Consider the following 18,406-nt stretch of genomic DNA (forward strand, 5'->3'; position numbering starts at 1 on the left):
GTGGAAGGATGGGGTCACAAGAGCAATGTGTTTGAGGGATGAGCTGGGAAGACGATCCCAGCAGTGATGCTTTATGGAGGAGTCCCAATACGCTGATGGAGAGGTGCCGTAAATAACCCTACCCCTCAGGCCAGCTTTCATCCCTTCGGCTTGCACAGAAACCTCATGACCATGTACAGTGGCTCTTTTTCATAACGAGGCCCATGAATTATTTTTATTTTTATTATCTTTTTCACTCTCCTTTTGCTCAGGAATGAACAGATTACCTTTGGGGCAAAAAAAAGCGAAAAATAGATGATTCACCTGTACGCAGATCTCAAGCTAAGGAGTGAGGAGCACAAGGGGGAAATAACTCAGCTGGCGACACAGGGAGTTATGAGTGGGAACGGGGGGTTAAGAATGGGGATTTTTACGGTAGAGTAATTTTAACGACACACAACAAGCACCCCGCTATAATTAAGTGCTGAAAAATAACAACCTACCATTAAGTGATCGCATTATAGTCTCAACAGTGATCATATAGCAGCCTCGGTAATGGTTTCAAACCAGGATATTCACTGGGGGATTAATGAGCAGTTAAAACACGAAAGCTCCTCGCCAGAAGGTTATCTCCAGGAAATGCCTGCGAGCTCGATTGTTACTACTTAAATAAACAGCAAATGGCATTGTTGAATGTAAAAATTTTTACATTGTCTTATAAAAATGTCAGAATAGAGGTGAAGGGGAAGTATTTTACAGCAAATACCCAGATGCAAACCTCTTTTCCACATCTTTTGCCATAGCTTTTACACCCCAAACTCCTTAATTTGCCCGCGCGTACCATGCCATGATCAATAAGTGTCTGACATCAATTTAGGGAGTCCTCTGCCCAGGAGAGTGGATACTTCTGCAAGAGCTGTTCTGTGAGGGATGTTAATATATTGTTCCCATTTCTATATTATTTTTCTCCTGGTGTGAAAATACCTTCTTCTTCTGCCCAAGCCCACAGAGCATGACGAACTCCTGGCTGATGGTTAGAAAAGTTTCAGAAGCTGCTGGGGGACACCTAATCCAAGAATTGGGACTGCTGATGTTATTTTCCTCAGCCTGGTATCTCACGTTAGAGGCATAAGGATTAAAAAGGCTTAGGGAGGGGAGCTCGTCTTGCGTTCGGATGAGCATCGCTTCGCAGACAGCGATTAAATGCTCCGCTGACTGTTTTTAGAGGATTTGCCTTGTGTGAGATGACGCTGTAAAAGTCACCCGTCTACCTGGAAAGTGCTGATGGCTGATAAAGGAGCAAGGCAGGAGGCTGGATGAGGGTGACTCAGGAGGCCAGGTGCTCTCAGGGAAATTAACTCTCTTTGTAGACACTGAGATAATGAACTTATTTTAACCTCTGTCATCCAGGGCTTAGTTCTGTTACGTGAGCCCAAACTCCACTTAGGAGACAGTGGTGGACAAGGTCCCTGGGGTGAGAAGCCATGGGATTTCATGGATCAGTGGCCACCCCTCGTCCCCAGAGAGAAGCTGTCCTCCATGCCCCAGTCGACAGGACAAACGCAGACTTAAATTGAAACGAATGAGATTCAAGTTAGTCAGTGGAGGAGTATTTCTTAGGGCATGGTCAGAATAATGAAGCTCTGATATCGGACGGGTGGAGAAGCCACCAAATCAATGTCACTGGAGATGACCAGGCACATGGTTGACAACTGCTTGTTGGGAAGGCTCAAAGTATGGACTGGAAAAGCTCTCCACAGCGCCTGTGGTCTTCCTCACTAGGTCTGCAAATCAGTGCTGGAGCAGAGGACCTGTTTCTAGTACGTGAGTCTTGAGAGCCTCAGCCTGGGACGCCCTGACTTGTGTGTTTCCTACCTTAAGCCATTGTACACCGGCCACTGCGTTGGGATAGTTCAGCCCAGACACAGTTCAGGTCACCGTCACTTTGGCCTGTCCTCACTACAGGGTGACAGAATCAGGACCAAGAACATGCAGATGGCCAGAAATTGGCCTGTGAAGTTCTCTTCTTCCACCTTCTCACTGCTGAGTTAAACCAAGCTACGTGTGAGCAGATACACAGAGAGCATCCCAGTGGCTCTGCCAGCACCCAGCATTCACAAATGACCCCCTGGCATCTTCTGTGTCCCTCACATCTTCTGTAATTACCCAGAGGACTTGTCCATCCCACCAGCATTGCTCTGTTTCTGTACCGAGTGCCTGGATCAATCCCACAAGTACCTTTTCCAGGAATGTTGCAGCTCACCTGCCCTTGGCACAGCGCATCGTGCGTTGCAGTCCCATGGCTTTTCTTATAAATCTACTTCTGGTGTCTGACTCTAAGATGAAAGAGGTCTTGCAGAGACAGGATAAAGCCCTGTGCTTTCCCATCTCCTACTGATTACTCTCGATGCATCCCAGCTCGCTGATGCCAGTGGGAGCACGCTGAAGTCCGCTCCAGCTTGCACCGGCTGCCTACAGCCCCAGCGACCGGCTCTCCTTTCCAGCTTGCTAAAGCAAGGGTACGGCATCTCAGGTGGCCAGAAATCCCCCATTTTGCACACAGGGGACTGTCTCTCTGTGCCTTGCCCATAACGTTCCCCAGCTGACCCCAGCCACAGGCAAGGTCAAACAGTTTCTCTTTGCATCGGCTGGAGGAGTGGATTTTCGTGCAGCGTTTAAATCAAGTGCATGAGTAACTGGGAACAAAGCCTTTTGCAGCAGGAAACGCCCTCGAGAAGTCATCGGCTCCCACTGCCTTCACAGCCTCCCAGCATCTGGCAGAGCTCTTGTCTCCCCCAAAGTGCAGTTCAGCTGCTTCTGAATGGGAGGTGCTATGGGGAGGCCAGGTGGAAATTTGTTGTATGGGATTTGGTTCCCTTCCGGCATAGCCGGAAGGAAGAGGAAAAGAAGGGAATGAAAAGGAAAAGTTTATTGAAATCATAGTTTGCTTTCCAGAGCCCAGCATCTTAGTACCTCACTTGTCTGCCCCACTCTCATAGCATTCGCCCAGCTCTGGCCTCAGCTTTAGTTGAACATCATAGACATCTAACATGCAACCACGGCCAGGTCAACAAACAAGAAACTTCAGGGCTTCAAATCTGGCTTTGAAGCTTCATTACGTTCTTCAGTCCCCAGTGCAGTATTTTTGGTGCGGTGGCTCCTGCTCCATGCATCGCACTGAGCACCGCTGATTGCCTGCTCCAGCAAATGGGCTGGCTATTGCGAGGCAGGAGCACAATATATCTCCCCATAACAGCTGAATTGGCCTGAGCTTTACAAAGCTAATCAGCCATGAAAATGCCCCTCCTTGCCATCCTGGAAGAATTGACTTTAATGATGAGAGACATTCTCTTTTGAGCCTGATGAAAATTGTAGGAGGCCTTTCAGGGAGATTTCAGCTCGTCCTTCGTCCTTCGGAGCATCCCATGTAGTCAGAGAGCGCAGGCCTGGCTCAGAGCTTTCTCTTAACCCTCTCCTACCCTGGAGTCGGGAATTTCCAAATCTTAACTGCAGGATTAATACAAGACCTGTGCATTTGGTTTTTTAATACCTTGTCTTGGAGACCTTCTTCATGCATTTCTCCCAACCCTGAGTGTCTGCAAGTGCTGGTGACCCCATCTTCCGCCCCATCTCCGGCACCCACACCGCCCTTGGCACCCTTGACCATCAGGGTTGAGTCTATTTCACATGCATTTGGCCAAAGATAACTGGTGGGAATGTCATGGGTTTCTGGGATATTTGTCCCAATGACAGCACAGGCAGAGAATCTTCTCCACGGAGCAGCAGCGGTTACCGTGGGGTGTCCCACAGTTGTTCTAGAGGTCTTGCAAGGGGCAGTGTCAAGGTGTCCCTGGTGGGGGCCACAGTGATGGCTGGGGCCCGAAATGCCCAAAGGTAATTCTGTGTAGTGACCCGTGATGGAGACCCACGTAGCGATGATGGCACCTATGGCTCGCTGAGCTGCGCAGAAGAAAACATCCTTCCTGGTGTCTGGGAACAAATATTGATAGACCTTTCTAAGCACAAAAAACAGGCTTTTGGTTTGAAAGCAGATTGTGGTAGGTGATACCAGGGATTGTCCTGATGAGGGACCTCCTACAACCTCTCACTGGAAATGTTCTTGCACGTTGGGTTTAGCCCAACGTCCTGGCACGGCTAAAAGGATACAGCTCCTGGCTCCTGCCCTTACACCCATGTCCCTCATCCAGTCTCCAATCCATGCAGCCCATAGATGGGGATTTATCGCCAGCATGCACAGGGCTGTTATCTGTGCCTACGTTTAGATTGGCAATGCCAGCAGGACCCTGTGTTGCAGACACCTCAGCCATATCACTGTTTTCCCTCATTACTCTCTGTATCTCCCTGAGGCAGCAATTTTGCTTCTTGCTTCCTATCTCCGAACGTTGTCTCCTAATAGCCCAGTCTCAGCCCTGGGGGCTCTGAAATGTGATAGAAATGATGGGGTATTTATCCTGCCTGTGATAGCTGAGCTGCGCGGACCGTCGCGGCTCTAGCTGACGAGCCCAGATTTAGGACACGGCTGCAAAGAGTAATGCAGGAGTCAGGGGCCGAGATTTTCAGGGGGTTGGTAAAGCCTCCCCTGCTAGCGAGGTGGCCAGAGGGGACCGTCGGCATGAAAGCAAATGCTTGTAATTTACCCTGGAGGTGGATACTTACCCTGGAAGAAGATATTTCTCTCTGTGAGGGCAGCTTGATCTCTCTTCTAGTTATTAGTAATATTAATATTAACTGGCTTTGCAGCAGCATCTGAGGCTACGACCGCAGAGGACGGGCTGGCTGTGCAGCTCTGAAGAGGGTAGTCCCTTCCGTGGGTATGTCACACGGGGGCCGATAAGGCAAGCTGCACATTTTGGGTCACTGTGGTCAGCCATGACCTCCCAGCCTGGGTCGGAGATGGCTCAAAGTTTAGAACCAGCAGTCGCATCGTCCCGGTCTCTCTCCTGCTGACTATCCATCAAAGGCATATCATGAACCCTGAGCAAAATATTCATAGCTCAAGTAACTGTGGAGAGCAGAGAGGAAAGAACTGGCATGTCTGCAAGCAGTGCTGGAGTATAAATCCTTACGTTGGTGCTCCTTTTTCCTCCACAATCTTCAGGTACAGCAATTAACAAAGTAATGGGAGTCAAATGATGTATTCAGCACGATCTGAAGACAAATCTTTCCAATTCCTCTGCAAGTTCTCCGTGCCAGACCGGCTCGAGGTAGAGGGTTATGAATTTATGGCACATCTGAGCTCCCAGGGTTTGCATGGAATGCCACGGGCTGCTGTGCCTCAGCGCTCTTCTCCATGCTGAAAACCAGTCACCCCTTGCTGTGGGTCAGGGGGGAATATTCCCAATATAAATGAGTATGTATTATATATAAATGAGTCCCTGAAGGACTCACCAGCAGAACAAGTCTCTGTCCGAGCAGTTCATCCCACACCTGGCCTTTCTAACATGGCTCTGCACTTTATGGGGAGGGAGGGGTTCGGTCTCTATCACCAAATCCTCCTGATATTACCAGGAAAGGAGACAATTATTCATGACAGCTTCGCTGAAGCAGCCTGTCCAGTCTAGGGAGGCCACTAAACTCATCACACAAAGCTAACGGTCACCTGGTGGGAATGATGTTCAGTCGCTGCCCAGCCATTGTGGATTCTGGTCCATTCTCAGCCCTGATGATTTCTTGCAGTGATTTATTTAAGCCCGTATCAGGGTTGCTCAAGAGCTAGGTCTGCAAGCCAAGTCCATCACTCCTGGGCCTGATATTTTATCGTAGGACAATCCATCCTGCCGTGACAGTATCTCTTTATCATGGAACAATGTTGCTCAGAGCGTGTCACCACCTTATTTTTCATTCACGGGTCATCTGGTTTTGTTTATTGTTCACTAAGAGGAAAGCATGTGTTCAGCCATTTAGGTTAATTAATAGATGATGTCGCTCTTCAGGGAGCGAGACGGGGAAAACACATACCGGGTTGAGAAGTATCGGTCAGACGAGTGTGCAGCAACGTGTGCTCATAAATTTTACATCTCCGGATTTCTCTGCCTGCAGAGTGGCGTTCTCAACTCTCCCGGGCTTTAGCAGTTCAACCACGGAAAGCAAAGCCTGAGTTTCTCTCAGATCCACCGCGTGAGTCCGTGTGCTGGCAGAAAGTCGATGCTGCAGAGTAGCAGATAGCTGCACATGTTCCTGCTCCAAGCGGTACCTTTTCCATGTCTGAGCAGCCCTGATACCCTTCCCTCAAAGCCCAAGGGTGAAACTCTTCCCCCTTCCCAGGAAACCCATCCCTGCTGCAGAGCTGGGATTTCGACAGCATGATTCATCTGTCGGGGTCGGGGGACTATCTGCCGTCTCCACGCTTCCCCACGCACTGGAGGTTGTGGTGCTGGCCTCTGATGGACCACAGGGCAATGGCAACAGAGAGAAGAGACCCTGATGGGAAGGTCCTCTGCTACCAGGCAGGAAATTACAGCCTTATGTAAAGACGTAGGGAACCATTTAGCAAATTAACAAAAAGTGCTGCACTAGCTGTAGGGGGCTTCAAGAAGGCTGCAGAGAGACTGGTCAAGCCTTTATCTGCTGGTTTGTTGTTTAGCCTGGAGAAAAGGAGGCTGAGGGGAGACCTCATCGCTCTCTACAACTCCCTGAAAGGAGGTTGTAGTGAGGTGGGGTCGGTCTCTTCTCCCAAGTAACAAGCGGTAGGACGAGAGGAAACGGCCTCAAGTTGCGCCAGGGGAGGTTTAGATTGGATGTGAGGAAAAATGTCTTTACTGAGAGAGTGGTTAAACATTGGAACAGGCTGCCCAGGGAAGTGGTGGAGTCCCCATCCCTGGAGGTATTTAAAAGACCTGTAGCTGAGGCGCTTAGGGACATGGTTTAGTGGGCATGGTGGTGTTGGATTGACGGTTGGACTCGATGATCTTAGAGGTCTTTTCATAGAATCATAGAATCATTGAGGTTTTCCAACCTCAATGATTCTATGATTCTATGAAGGGAACCATTTAGCAAATTAACAGAGTGCTGCACTAGCTGTAGGGGGCTTCAAGAAGGCTGCAGAGAGACTGGTCAAGCCTTTATCTGCTGGTTTGTTGATCAGACAGGTTGTAATATGATTCAGATTCAGGCCACCTATCAGTACAAATAACAGCTAAAGACAAGCTATTGATTATGGTGGGTCAAGCCTTCAATGTACCTACTTTGAACCCACTGATCAGTGGTTTCACCTCGTTACACAGAATCATAAAATAACTGAGGCTGGAAGGTACCTCTGGGGTCTCCAGTCCAACCCCTGCTTGAAGCAGAGCCAACTTCCAAGTCAGATCAGGTTGCTCAGTCTTAGGGTTTTGAGCATGAAGATGGTGATTGCACCTTGCTGTGCTCCTGTTCCTGTGTTTAGTCACCCTCATGGTGCATTTTTTCTTCCTTATATCCAGTTGGAGATCTTTTTCCTACAACTTGCATCTTGTCCCTTTGCTGTGCATCTGTAGGAAGTCTGTCCCTCAGTCTCTCTGTGTCCTCTGTCATTCTCCCCACCGCCAAGATAGTAGAAGGCTTTACAGGATCCCTTTAAAATTTATTTGTATATGGCCAGTTCTAGACGTCTCTTAATTATCACTGTTATCCTAAGCCCGTCTTCAATCTGGAGATCTGAAAATAAGGAATTGATGCACTGGCCATGTAGGAATGACCGGGGAAAGAGCAGAGCTTAGCTGGCTCCTGGTAAGTAGCACAGAAGAGGGGCAAGTTTGTCCTGAGGAGCTCTCCATCTATGTAGCGGGATTGTTTTATTCTGTTCATAGCAACCATCTTGCCACTGGTTTTATTTAAATTCATTTCATGTATTGAGGCCCGTTTCTCTGCTCTGTCACCTTCAGGCTGTGGGGTTTATTTGGGATCCTGGAAGTCTGGGAAGCCAGAGCATGCTTTGTGTGAATGAGCTGCCTACGCTCTGCCTGGACCGCTCCGTGCCCTTCTCCCTCCAGCCTGAGGATGCACAAGATAAGTTATGCTCACCAGGCAGTAGCATAGCCTTGACACCATGTTGGGGCACAAAAACTGTCCCCATGTCCTTCAGCTCCTCGATGGAGCCATATATCCCTCGTACTTCTGCCTGCCCCTACCCCAGACCGCTCCAGCAAATTCTTCTCTACCACCTCCTTAGTGGACACATGTAGACCTTCACTTTGAAGGGACACATACCTGTGTGCTTTGAGCTTTGGAAAGAGCTATTGTTTCAGCTACTTGCTTTCATGAAGGTGCTTAATAGATGCTAACAACCCCCTTCAAAGCAGGGCAGTGATTAGGCACAGACGTCTCCATGCAGGTTGTGGTTAGAGAGGAATCTGCATCTGTACAGGCTTCGCCCTGGCTCTCTGTGCTTTTAAGGTGGCCTGCCTGTGATGGTGAGGGTTTCTAAGTCTAGTCCAACACCAAGTCTCCTCCTGCCCCACCCCAAAAGTGTCTTTGGGCTTTTTAAGATAAAAAAATCAATAATGCTGAGTTTTCAGAATTTGCTCCACACGTAACTGCTTGAGTCGGAAGGAGAAACGTGACTTTCATGAGAGCCTTTTTCTACTGGCCTCTGGGAGACAGAGCTCATGAAATCATAAAAGCATAGCATGGTTTGGGTTGGAAGGGACCTTCTCAAAGCATCTAGTCCAACCCCTCTGCTGTGGGCAGGGACATCTTCAACTAGATCAGGTTGCTCAGAGCCCCGTCCAACCTGACCTTGAACACTTCCAGGGACGGGGCATCCACAACTTCTCTGGGCAACCTGGGCCAGTGTCTCATCACAATCATAGTGAAGAATTTCATAGTAAATCTTTCATTTATTGAATATAATTAAAATTCATTTGCATAGTCAATCCTCTCCTTGCAAGGCCCTTCTGACACCTCCCAGCGCTGCCAGAACCTTGGAGACCCAGTATCCTTTTGGTGGCATCGATTTGCTGCAGCTGAGTGCCTTATTGATTTTAGGAGCTGCACCCAGCAGGAATGCAGTGTGCCACATGCCTGTATAGCAGTGGCCTCAACTGGGAGATTTATTCGAGCACCCTCTGAGAGCCTTTAACGGGGACCTCTCCTGGCACACAAGCAGCCTGGTCTGGTGACATGCTTGGGGAGGACCCACATCACAAGGAGTCCCGCGGGATTTCCATCTAGCGTGCTGAATCGCTTGACAGAATTACATTGCGAAGAGCATTGCCAGGTGATGCCAACTGTGCTTTGAGGCTCTTGGATTCCACAAGCAGTAAAAAAGCTTGCAACAAGGACTCAGCTGGCAAAGACGTTAGCAAAGGGAGAGAGCTCGCTTCCCCCGAGCAGCGTCGTTGCTGCCGCGCTGCTAGCAGAAAGGCCCTTGTATGCTTCAGCAATCAGATGTGACTTGAAGACACAGAAGAAGGAGATCTGCTGGGAAAGAAGAAGCTATTTTCGTTTGGAGGTCACAAAAAAAGCATTTGTGACCGCAGCCGCCTTACAAACAGAGGCCCCTTATTGTTTGCAGAGACACCCTTGGCAACCTTTCTTAGCAGCCTGGATATGAACCAAGAAGGGCTTTGTGAAGCCTTATAAAAGGGCATTATGAGCGGGGGGCCCCAAGGGTGGGCGGGATGTGCCGGGGCGGTCCTCCCTAGAGGGAGCTGCGGGAAGCAGGAATCTCCAGGAGATGTTTTATACTGGAGCTGGTCTGGACCCAGGCTCCCTTGTGCTGGGGATGGGACCGTTGCTCCCACCTCCCTGCTCAGAACATCCTCCCGGTCAATAGAGAAGCTGTTTGTGAAGCTAGGCAATCGATGTGGGCGATCCGGCTTGAACAGCTTCACTGAAACCCACCATAGTATAACCATGTAATGGCTGAAATAGGGGTGAAGGAGTTTGGGTCCTGGGCTGCTCTGCTGCAGAACGTCTGAGCAGCACTGGTCAGATGTCCCAGACCAAGAAAATCCTGCTTTCCTGTGAAAATGGTAAAAGACCACCTGGTGAAATCCAGTCTTCGTTGCTTAATGGGATATTAGTGATCATACCGCAACCCCAAACCAGGTCCTTGGGCTCTGGAAAAGATTTTCCCAAAAGACCACCTGGTGAAATCCAGTCTTAGTTGCTTAATGGGATATTAGTGATCGTACCGCAACCCCAAATCAGGTCCTTGGGCTCTGGAAAAGATTTTCCTTACCTTTGGTCACTTGGCAGCATGAGTAAGGTCTAATAGCCAAGAAGTACTACTCCCTGGAGGGAGGCATGAGTGTGTTATAGATGATAAAATAAAGATGGCTTCATCCCAGACTTGTACACATGGTCTCCCACTGGGGGGGGTCTCCCACTGTTGGCTCTCTGGCTGGAGATACACGTGGTCTCCCACTGTTGGCTCTCTGGCTGGAGGACCAGCTGCCTTGAGATGCTGACACAGGGCAGCTGCGTACCCAGCCATGGCAAGAAGCATCTACAGGTTTCCTCAGGAAGGATGGTCTAAAAGTCAGGGCTGTTTTTCTGTCTCCATATCTCGGGGTGTCTCGTTGAGCCAGGAGGTAATGACGTGGAAGCTCCCAAATCCTGTCCGTGTGCTTGTCACACCACAAGGACGCATCACCTTGTCAGTGGTGCAAGCAAACAAGCCTTTCAGGAGGAGGAGGTCGGTTTACATGGCAGCCACAGCCAGGACTGCTGCTTCTGCAGGCAGATTCAGAGCAGAGGCAGAGACACTCCTACTTAGCTACCAGGAAGAAAAATCAGGCCAATGCCAACCCTGGGCATGTTCGATGGAGATGACAGCAGCAGGGAACCTTCCAGCTGTGCTGGACCACAAACCCTGCAGGGTGAGGCCACAAACCCCACAGGGGCTCTGGGGAACGGTGCTCTTCCTCCTTCTTCCTGTGGTTTCATGACAAGGTCTACCCCAATGCCAGCCCTCTTGTCACAAGACGAGTGGGATGTGGCCACACGATGGAGGACCTTTTATTTTGACACGAGAGCTGCACATCTGTCCTTTTACTCGGACGTGCGGGCTGAGCCCATCCATGACCTGGCGTGTGCCTGTGATACCGTGCAAGGGGGCTGCATTTGGGTCATTTGATGCATGTGACAGTCAGGGGTGTTGAGACCATCAGCAAGAAGAGGCCATCGGTGGCTCTTTGCTTGTACCTGGGGGACCCTTGAGAAGATGGGGAGGTGACATGAGCCATTCTGCAAGCCCCCTTATGTAAGGATGCCCAGGGCCGCCTCTCACCAGAGCACCCCCACACCAGGCTGCTGGTCTCCATTCACCGTGGTCTGGCAGGGGTGAGATCAGGCTCCATCCCTGGTGCCTTGTATGTGGGCTCCATCTCCTGGCTGCTCTGCAAACCCCACTGCCCCCAGCCCTGCTGCTGTGCACGATCCGGCTCCCAGCAAGGACAGCACCAGCCAGGCAGGCACTGCCACCACCACCTTCTCTGCTCCCTCCCGGACACTTCTCCATGCGGCCGTGCTTTGCAGCCTGTCCTTTTCCTAAAGAGCTGTCGAATCACATCCCAATTGCCAGGGGTTTCCCCAGGATGTGCTCCTGTTGCAAACCGAGTGGCTCCATCTCATCCCCTTCTGTCCTTCCTTTTGGAGCTGGATATAATCACCCCATACTTCACCCGTCAGGTTGGATCTGTAGCACCTTCCAGCTGAGCTGATCTTCAGCTCTCCAGGGGATTTGGCTGATGGCTGATGGCTCCAACCTCACCTCCCCGTGATGAGAAGCCCTGCCCGAGCCATGGGCTCTCCTCCTGTGCTGCTGGGAGGAGGCTTTGCAACCCACCATGACAGCGTTTGGAGAAGCCCAGCTTCCACAAGCCGTACTGTAGCCAGGAGAAGCTTTCTCAGCAAGGATAAATGTGCCAAAATTAGGATCTCAGACTGTTTACAAATTCAAGCCAAATTATTTTTGGCAGGCAAAATCCCTGCAGAATCTGGGCAGAGAGGTTGCTGGAGCGACAGGTGAAGCCCTGTTTTACTGGTAAAGTCAGCGGTGGCTGCACCAACCCGCCCCTGGGACTGACCCTGCGGGTCTATGGGATGCCTTCAGCCCCATGCTACAGTCTAAAGGGGCAGTCTTAGGGTCCCTACAATCCATGCAGCAGTGCTTAAATTTAAACCACTTCTTTCTTGCCATAACAAGGCTGGCTGGTGTCTTGACATGGATCAGGGCTCTCTCGTGGTCTGTCCTGATCGAGCCGTTCAACCGAGTGTGAAGCGCTTAAGTACTCGCCAAGGTGATGCTGGGAACAGCTCTAGCTGGTAGTGCAGGACATTCTCCCAGAAAAGAGAAAATTTAAGCATCCTTCTCCTTTCTCTTTCATTACTCACACAAAATTGCCCAGTGTCAGCAGAGAGATGGAGAAGAGCATCCCTCAGCTCCGACCTCTGTCTGGGAGCCTGGGATCTCCCCGGACAGGGCTCTAGAGCAGCACCCTGGTCCATGTCTCCCACCGGGAGATACTGCATAAGCAGGGAGGCTACGAAGAACTGAGCTCTTCGCGTGCTGTATAGGGCCCCGTGTGGTTTTACATCAAGTGAAACATTCCTGACAAGCGCAGAAATAAATGAGGATTTTGATTTTTTGGGTTATGACAAGAAATAAAAAAAACGCACAGTTTTCTCTCTGGCACTTGGTGACAAGCGCAAATAAATGAGGATTTTGATTTTTTGGGTTATGACAAGAAATAAAAAAAACAGCACAGTTTTCTCTCTGGCACTTGGGAAGTAGGCAAGGACTGCCAACAAGAAATAAGTGATTCAGGGGTCACACAGATGAAAGAGCTGGGAGTAATGTGATTAATAGAAGAAGGAAGAACAGGCTGGCGAGGAAGATGCATTTTCTAATAGCCAGGAGCAGCTCTCCAAGAAAGGGATGGGAGTCCCAGCGTGGGGAACTTGCGGTTTCCGATAGGCACAACCCCAGAACGCATCCCGCTGAGGATGGTCCCATCCTGCAAACCCACGCTGGGGGGCAGGGTGGCCGCCTGAGCTCATCCGCCGCTTGCTGTCTGCAATTTCTTCGATTTTCACACCTTCTCCAGACTTGTAAGACTGGCTCCGAAAGTGATGAGCAGTTGGAAGATTAATTGCTTTGAAAGCACAAAAGGAACAGAAAATGCCTGAAGGCACTGGGACAGATAATATGTTGTATTCATAAAGGTTTTAATAATTTATTGCCAGCAGCTGTATAAAGTTATTCTGTCCCCTTCCACTGCTCCTCTTCAAGGACGACTCAAGGCAGCTCGATTCCTGCTCAAGGAGCGCAAATCAAAGGGTGCCTTGAATCCTTCTAGGTGGAGTCATATTTTATTAACCAAAGAAACTTGTTTGCTGGCAAGAAATTATAAGCACTTTTACCGAGTTCAGGGCTCATGAAAAATTCCAGGTGAATACCCTGGAAATCGAAGATGGTGTTTGCCTCGGCTCTCGCTGGGGAAAGAAAACCTGCTCAGGGGAAGGAGTTAAGCATGTCTTTAAAATTAAGCATGTACCTAAGTGATTTCCTGAAATAGAGCCCAAAATGCTGCACGGTGCAGCGCTGCAGGAATTCCCTTTGCTACAGAGCCCCACGTCTTTTGGCAGTGAGAAGGGTGGACATCTGTCTGGGGTTACCCCTTTGGATGTCAGTGCCTTACAGGCAGTTCCTGCAAACAGGGCATTTGGTTTCTTCAATACGATCCCATTCACTTACAGCCATAAACCTGGTGACCAGCCATAAAAGACAAGAAAAGCTTTCCTAGAAGGATGGGGGAGTGGAAGGGGAAGATACTGGGTTGGAAAGGCGGGGAGAAAAATAGATGTGTCCTACGAGCAAGCCTAGAGCACCTTCCGTTTACATTTTGTGTTTTATTATGTTTGGAGGCATTTCCTTCAAAAATATTTTCCTGGTTGTAAAGTGGAGAGCGGGATATTGCTGTGAAGAAATGAACTCGTCCCGAATGTGCCTGGGGTGAGCGGTCGTCCTGGCTCAGCTGGCGATGCTGCAACAGCGCTGGTCGTACAGGGGATCTGCAGACGGGGTTTTGTTGGCGCACCGGTGATTTGGTGAAGTCCTGTTCAACGTCTGTGATTGCCCTCAGGAGAAGCAGGTGCAGAGCGGGGCTGGCCAGTGAAACAGGATCTTTTGTCCTCTTTTTAGGAGAAAATTAATGAAATTAAAACTAATGAGAAGCAGGAAGGTGCGTGAAGGCCAAGGGCTCCGTGAATGCACTGGGGGAAGACCAAGCTGAGCACCATGCCTGGAGATGGGAGCAGTTTCCATGCTGATCCTCAGGTCCCACCACCACATTTTGTCCAGTTTGATCAAAGTTGAGGGGTGAAGAGGTCCCCTGGCCTAGAGGGGCTGTGGAAGGGACATTCTGGAGGCAGTGGGGAGGGGGATGGCAGCTGACACGCGCAAGGTGCCAACAGGGACCCCTCTCACCACCAACGGGGTAGAAGTTGGGGAGCCCACGGATGTGCTGGTGACTACTCAGGGAGGCAGCAGAGCAGGACCGGCCGCAGAGTGAGGAGGAGACCACATCAGGCCTCGGGCAGGCTGCACCCCTCTGCTCCAGGGTTGGGGCTGCGCGTGGGTTCACGAATAGGTCCAGGTTTGCAGTTGAGAGGAATAACCTGTCTCCTCTGACCACCAGCTATATCTTAACGTAGGTGTGATGACTTCTCCAAGATCAAAGTCAAGACCGGCATTTTTTTCCTAAAGGCTGTGCTCCTGAGAAGAGGCACACGGAGGAGGCGAACAGCCATCCATGCCGTTGTGGTGCAACAGTTCGGGGGCATCAAGTGGGATTACAGGTTGGCTGGTTCAAAACCAGCACAGAGGAGGGTTAACCAGTACAACTGGTTTCTGTAAGTTGATGTGGAAGCCACCACTTTCCACGGGTTCAGAAAGCAATCGGCCAACTCTGTTAAACACAGGACCATCCAGTTTGTCCCTGGCATCCACTGAGCCATGGAGAGCTGTAGGCTGGGGAGGGGTGTCCAGGGAAGGACCGCCCTGCGCTTGCTGTAATACTCTGATATTAGCCAGGGGCAGCCAGGATCGGGGACTAAGGGAAGCTTGAGGTTGATCCACTATGGCCATTTGTAGGATCTTCTGTTCTGAAACCTCCATGTTTGAAATGCAAATTAATTCAGCCAAATCCCATGGCCTGGATTATTCTGGGGGTCCAATTACAAACACAATGATGGCTTTCAGCCTCAAAATCTGTGAATAAAGCCAACAAGAACCATTCTTTTATCTGTCGAAGATCTGGCCCACAGAGAATAATAACTGCTTTAAATTGAGCCTGCTTCAGCTCAGAGAAGCCAGAATTTATACAAATAATTTATGAAACTAGACAGGACACAGAGGGGAAAAAAAAAGATGATTTTTTTTCCCCAATCCCACTTGACAGCGGAAGAGGCAAAGAGCAAGGCTTCTCTTAATGAAGGGAGGCTGAAGTCTTTGGGAGGAGGGTCGGGTCGGATTCGTTTTGAAGCTGGGCTTGGGTTGGCATGACTTGCCATGACTGCCTTTGCTGAGTTACAAGTGACTCATGAGCTCAGCTGACTGAGGGGAAAACCAGACAGATTAGATCAACGGAAAAAAAAATTAATAGCATTCTTTCCATGGGCAGAAACCTATAGGAAAAGCAATCCTTAGACTTTGCACCTACATATCAACCCGTTTAAGCGTAGCCTTGTCCAAGCCAATGCTCGAAGTGCTGGGGGGCAGAGCAAGACCAAGAGGTCACCCCTTCCTTGGCTGCTCTACCTTCAGAGCCAGGAAAAACTGCCTTGGAGCCTCACCCTGCCACGTAGAGAGATTTTGAGAAAAAAAGTGGCCAAATTGCCATCGAGCATCAACTGGCGCCCTTGAGCTGATTGTGGAGGTGTCACCCCACGTCCCCCAGGGACAGACGGGCTCCCCAGGTCTCAGCTCATCCCCCTCCCTGGCAAGGCCGGTGTTTGCCAGTAAAGCCGGGCTATGAAACTGCTCGCTATTCCAGTGGGCCGCCTCATTTCCATGGAAATAACGTGTTCATCACAAATGTTTTGCTACTGCTGCTCCTGGGCTCCTCCTGAGACTCTTCCCTGACCTCTCCAGGCCTTTTCTTTCTTCTGCTGCAATTAATATCCTCATTCACATCCTTGTGGTCTTGGCAAGTCAGAGGGCAGCATAAAGACCTTGGCATTAAATATTTCATTACCAGGCAGTGCAAGATATTAACAGGGACAGTTAATGTCCTCTTTGTGAAGGAAAATGAACGAATTTATGACACACTGCCTTGCTTGTTTCCACAAGGGAAGGGAAAAGTCAGGGTGATATGTCTCCAGCCTGCATTCAAACGCCTATGAAAAATAAAGCTTAAATCCTAAAGAAGGGTTTGCCCAAAGCGTTTGTGTATTATAGAAATTCCTGGGTAAATAAAGATAGGCTGCTGTGTCTGTACGACAACAAGGATTTCTGATCGGGTCTGAGCAGGTCGCATTTAAAACCTGCCTGGCTGAACCAAGGCACAAGAAAATAAATTCAGCATCTTTCTAGAAAGAGAACACACAATTTCCAGCCTCTCTTCTCTTCCCCTTCCTTTCACCGAGCCATGCTACGAGTCTATCTTGCAGTCATTTAATTAATTTGATTAAATAGTCTGATTCTGCAGCATCTCTGAAGCCTTTTCATTAAAACAGAGGTTGTTCCTGCTCAGACTTTCTTTAAACCTCCCTCTTTTTGTCCAGATCTGCAAACTCCCTTAGCATTAACTGTGCTGGTATAGGAAAGGTAAAAATACCATTGCTTGCTTATTTTCATAGTTTTCCTGATTTTCCTCTCTTGAAAACCCCTAGTGTGGGCTACAAGCTGAATCCCCCATCCAGCAAGGACATGAGGAGGATGCTGGAGCATCTCGGGGCTGCTGGCCATGGAAGAAGGCCTCCTGGCCCAAGGAGGGGAAGGGATGGAGCGGGGACAGGGGGACAGGACAAGGTCCCCATGGCCTCCCTGCTCCTCTGGCCCCGACCCTGGCAGCAGGGATGCACCGTCAGCTGTGGCTCTGGATGGGGCTGAGGAGCCGCGTGGCACCGACAGTGCGTGGGGTGGCTTTCCTTCCACGTAGCAGCTTTATTGGCTTTTAAGTGATATAAACAATGAGTCAGTGACAGATACTGCCGTTAGCATCCCACCCGGGCTGCCAAATTCCCCCGAAGAGGGGAAGGGCGGGAGCTTCATCTGTGCTGCCTTTATACAGCTGGGCTGGCGCCTGCATTAGGGATGAGCATCTCAGATGGACAAAGACCCTGGGGTAAGCCTTACCCCCATGCTAAAGCAACCATGCAGCCTGCAGACATCAAGGGCTGCAAGAAGGCAGCGAGTTTTTCTCGCCTGGTACAACTCCCCACATTCATTCGAAACAAAAAAACCAAGCAGAAAATGCACAGGGGTCTTGCAAAAAGACCTATTCCACCCGGTAACGTCCTCGTTCAATGTCCAGGCAGGATGCACAAAGGGATGATGCCAAAGATAGTTTCATAGAATCATAGAATCATTGAGGTTGGAAAAGACCTCTAAGATCATCGAGTCCAACCGTCGACCCAACACCACCATGCCCACTAAACCATGTCCCTAAGCGCCACATCCACACGTCTTTTAAATACTTCCAGGGATGGGGACTCCACCACTTCCCTGGGCAGCCTGTTCCAATGTTTCACCACTCTTTCAGTAAAGACATTTCTCCTCACGTCCAATCTAAACCTCCCCTGGCACAACTTGAGGCCGTTTCCTCTCGTCCTATCGCTTGTTCCTTGGGAGAAGAGACCGACCCCACCTCGCTACAACCTCCTTTCAGGGAGTTGTAGAGAGCGATGAGGTCTCCCCTCAGCCTCCTTTTCTCCAGGCTAAACAATCCCAGTTCCCTCAGCCGCTCCTCATCAGACTTGTTTTGTTCCTGTCCGCTTGACTTTGCAGCCCAAGTCCGTTCCCTTGCATATGAGATCATTAGATCTTCATTACATCTGCTTTATGGGCTACTGGCTCCAACCTTGGGCCCAGCTGCTGGAGCAGTGACCAAATAGTCATAGCACCGATACCTCTTAGTGTAGCATCTGTGATGCTGACGGTCCTACCATGACAGTCCAGTGGGGAAAAGAGCAAGCTACCACGGATACGAGGCATCTGTGTATAAAAGGCAACGAAACCTGAGAAGTTCTCGTTTAACTACCTGGGTGTCGTGGTTTAATTTCAGTCGGCAACTAAGCACCACGCAGCCGCTCGCTCACTCCCCCCCTCCCGGTGGGATGGGGGAGAGAATTGGAAGAGCACAAGTGAGAAAAACTCGTGGGTTGAGATAAAAACAGTTTAATAATTGAAATAAAATGATAATAATAATATGATAATAATAATAATACACAAAACAAGTGATGCACAGTACAATTGCTC

The 18,406-nt window shown here is 49.8% G+C and overlaps 1 protein-coding gene across 1 annotated transcript in view; it reads left to right on the forward strand.

The window, feature by feature from the left end:
• The first annotated feature begins 14,369 nt into the window (after window positions 1-14,369).
• Window positions 14,370-18,406, forward strand: part of CUNH20orf194 (chromosome unknown C20orf194 homolog) — a 116,237-nt gene continuing 112,200 nt past the window's right edge. Inside the window, exons 1-2 of the mRNA XM_009290722.1 lie at window positions 14,370-14,494; window positions 14,641-14,838. Of these exons, the coding sequence (XP_009288997.1) occupies window positions 14,370-14,494; window positions 14,641-14,838 (323 nt within the window). The remainder of the gene's footprint in view (window positions 14,495-14,640; window positions 14,839-18,406) is intronic.

This window comes from Aptenodytes forsteri, unplaced genomic scaffold (assembly GCF_000699145.1).
Source record: "Aptenodytes forsteri isolate BGI_AS27 unplaced genomic scaffold, ASM69914v1 Scaffold236, whole genome shotgun sequence".
NCBI lineage: Eukaryota > Metazoa > Chordata > Aves > Sphenisciformes > Spheniscidae > Aptenodytes > Aptenodytes forsteri.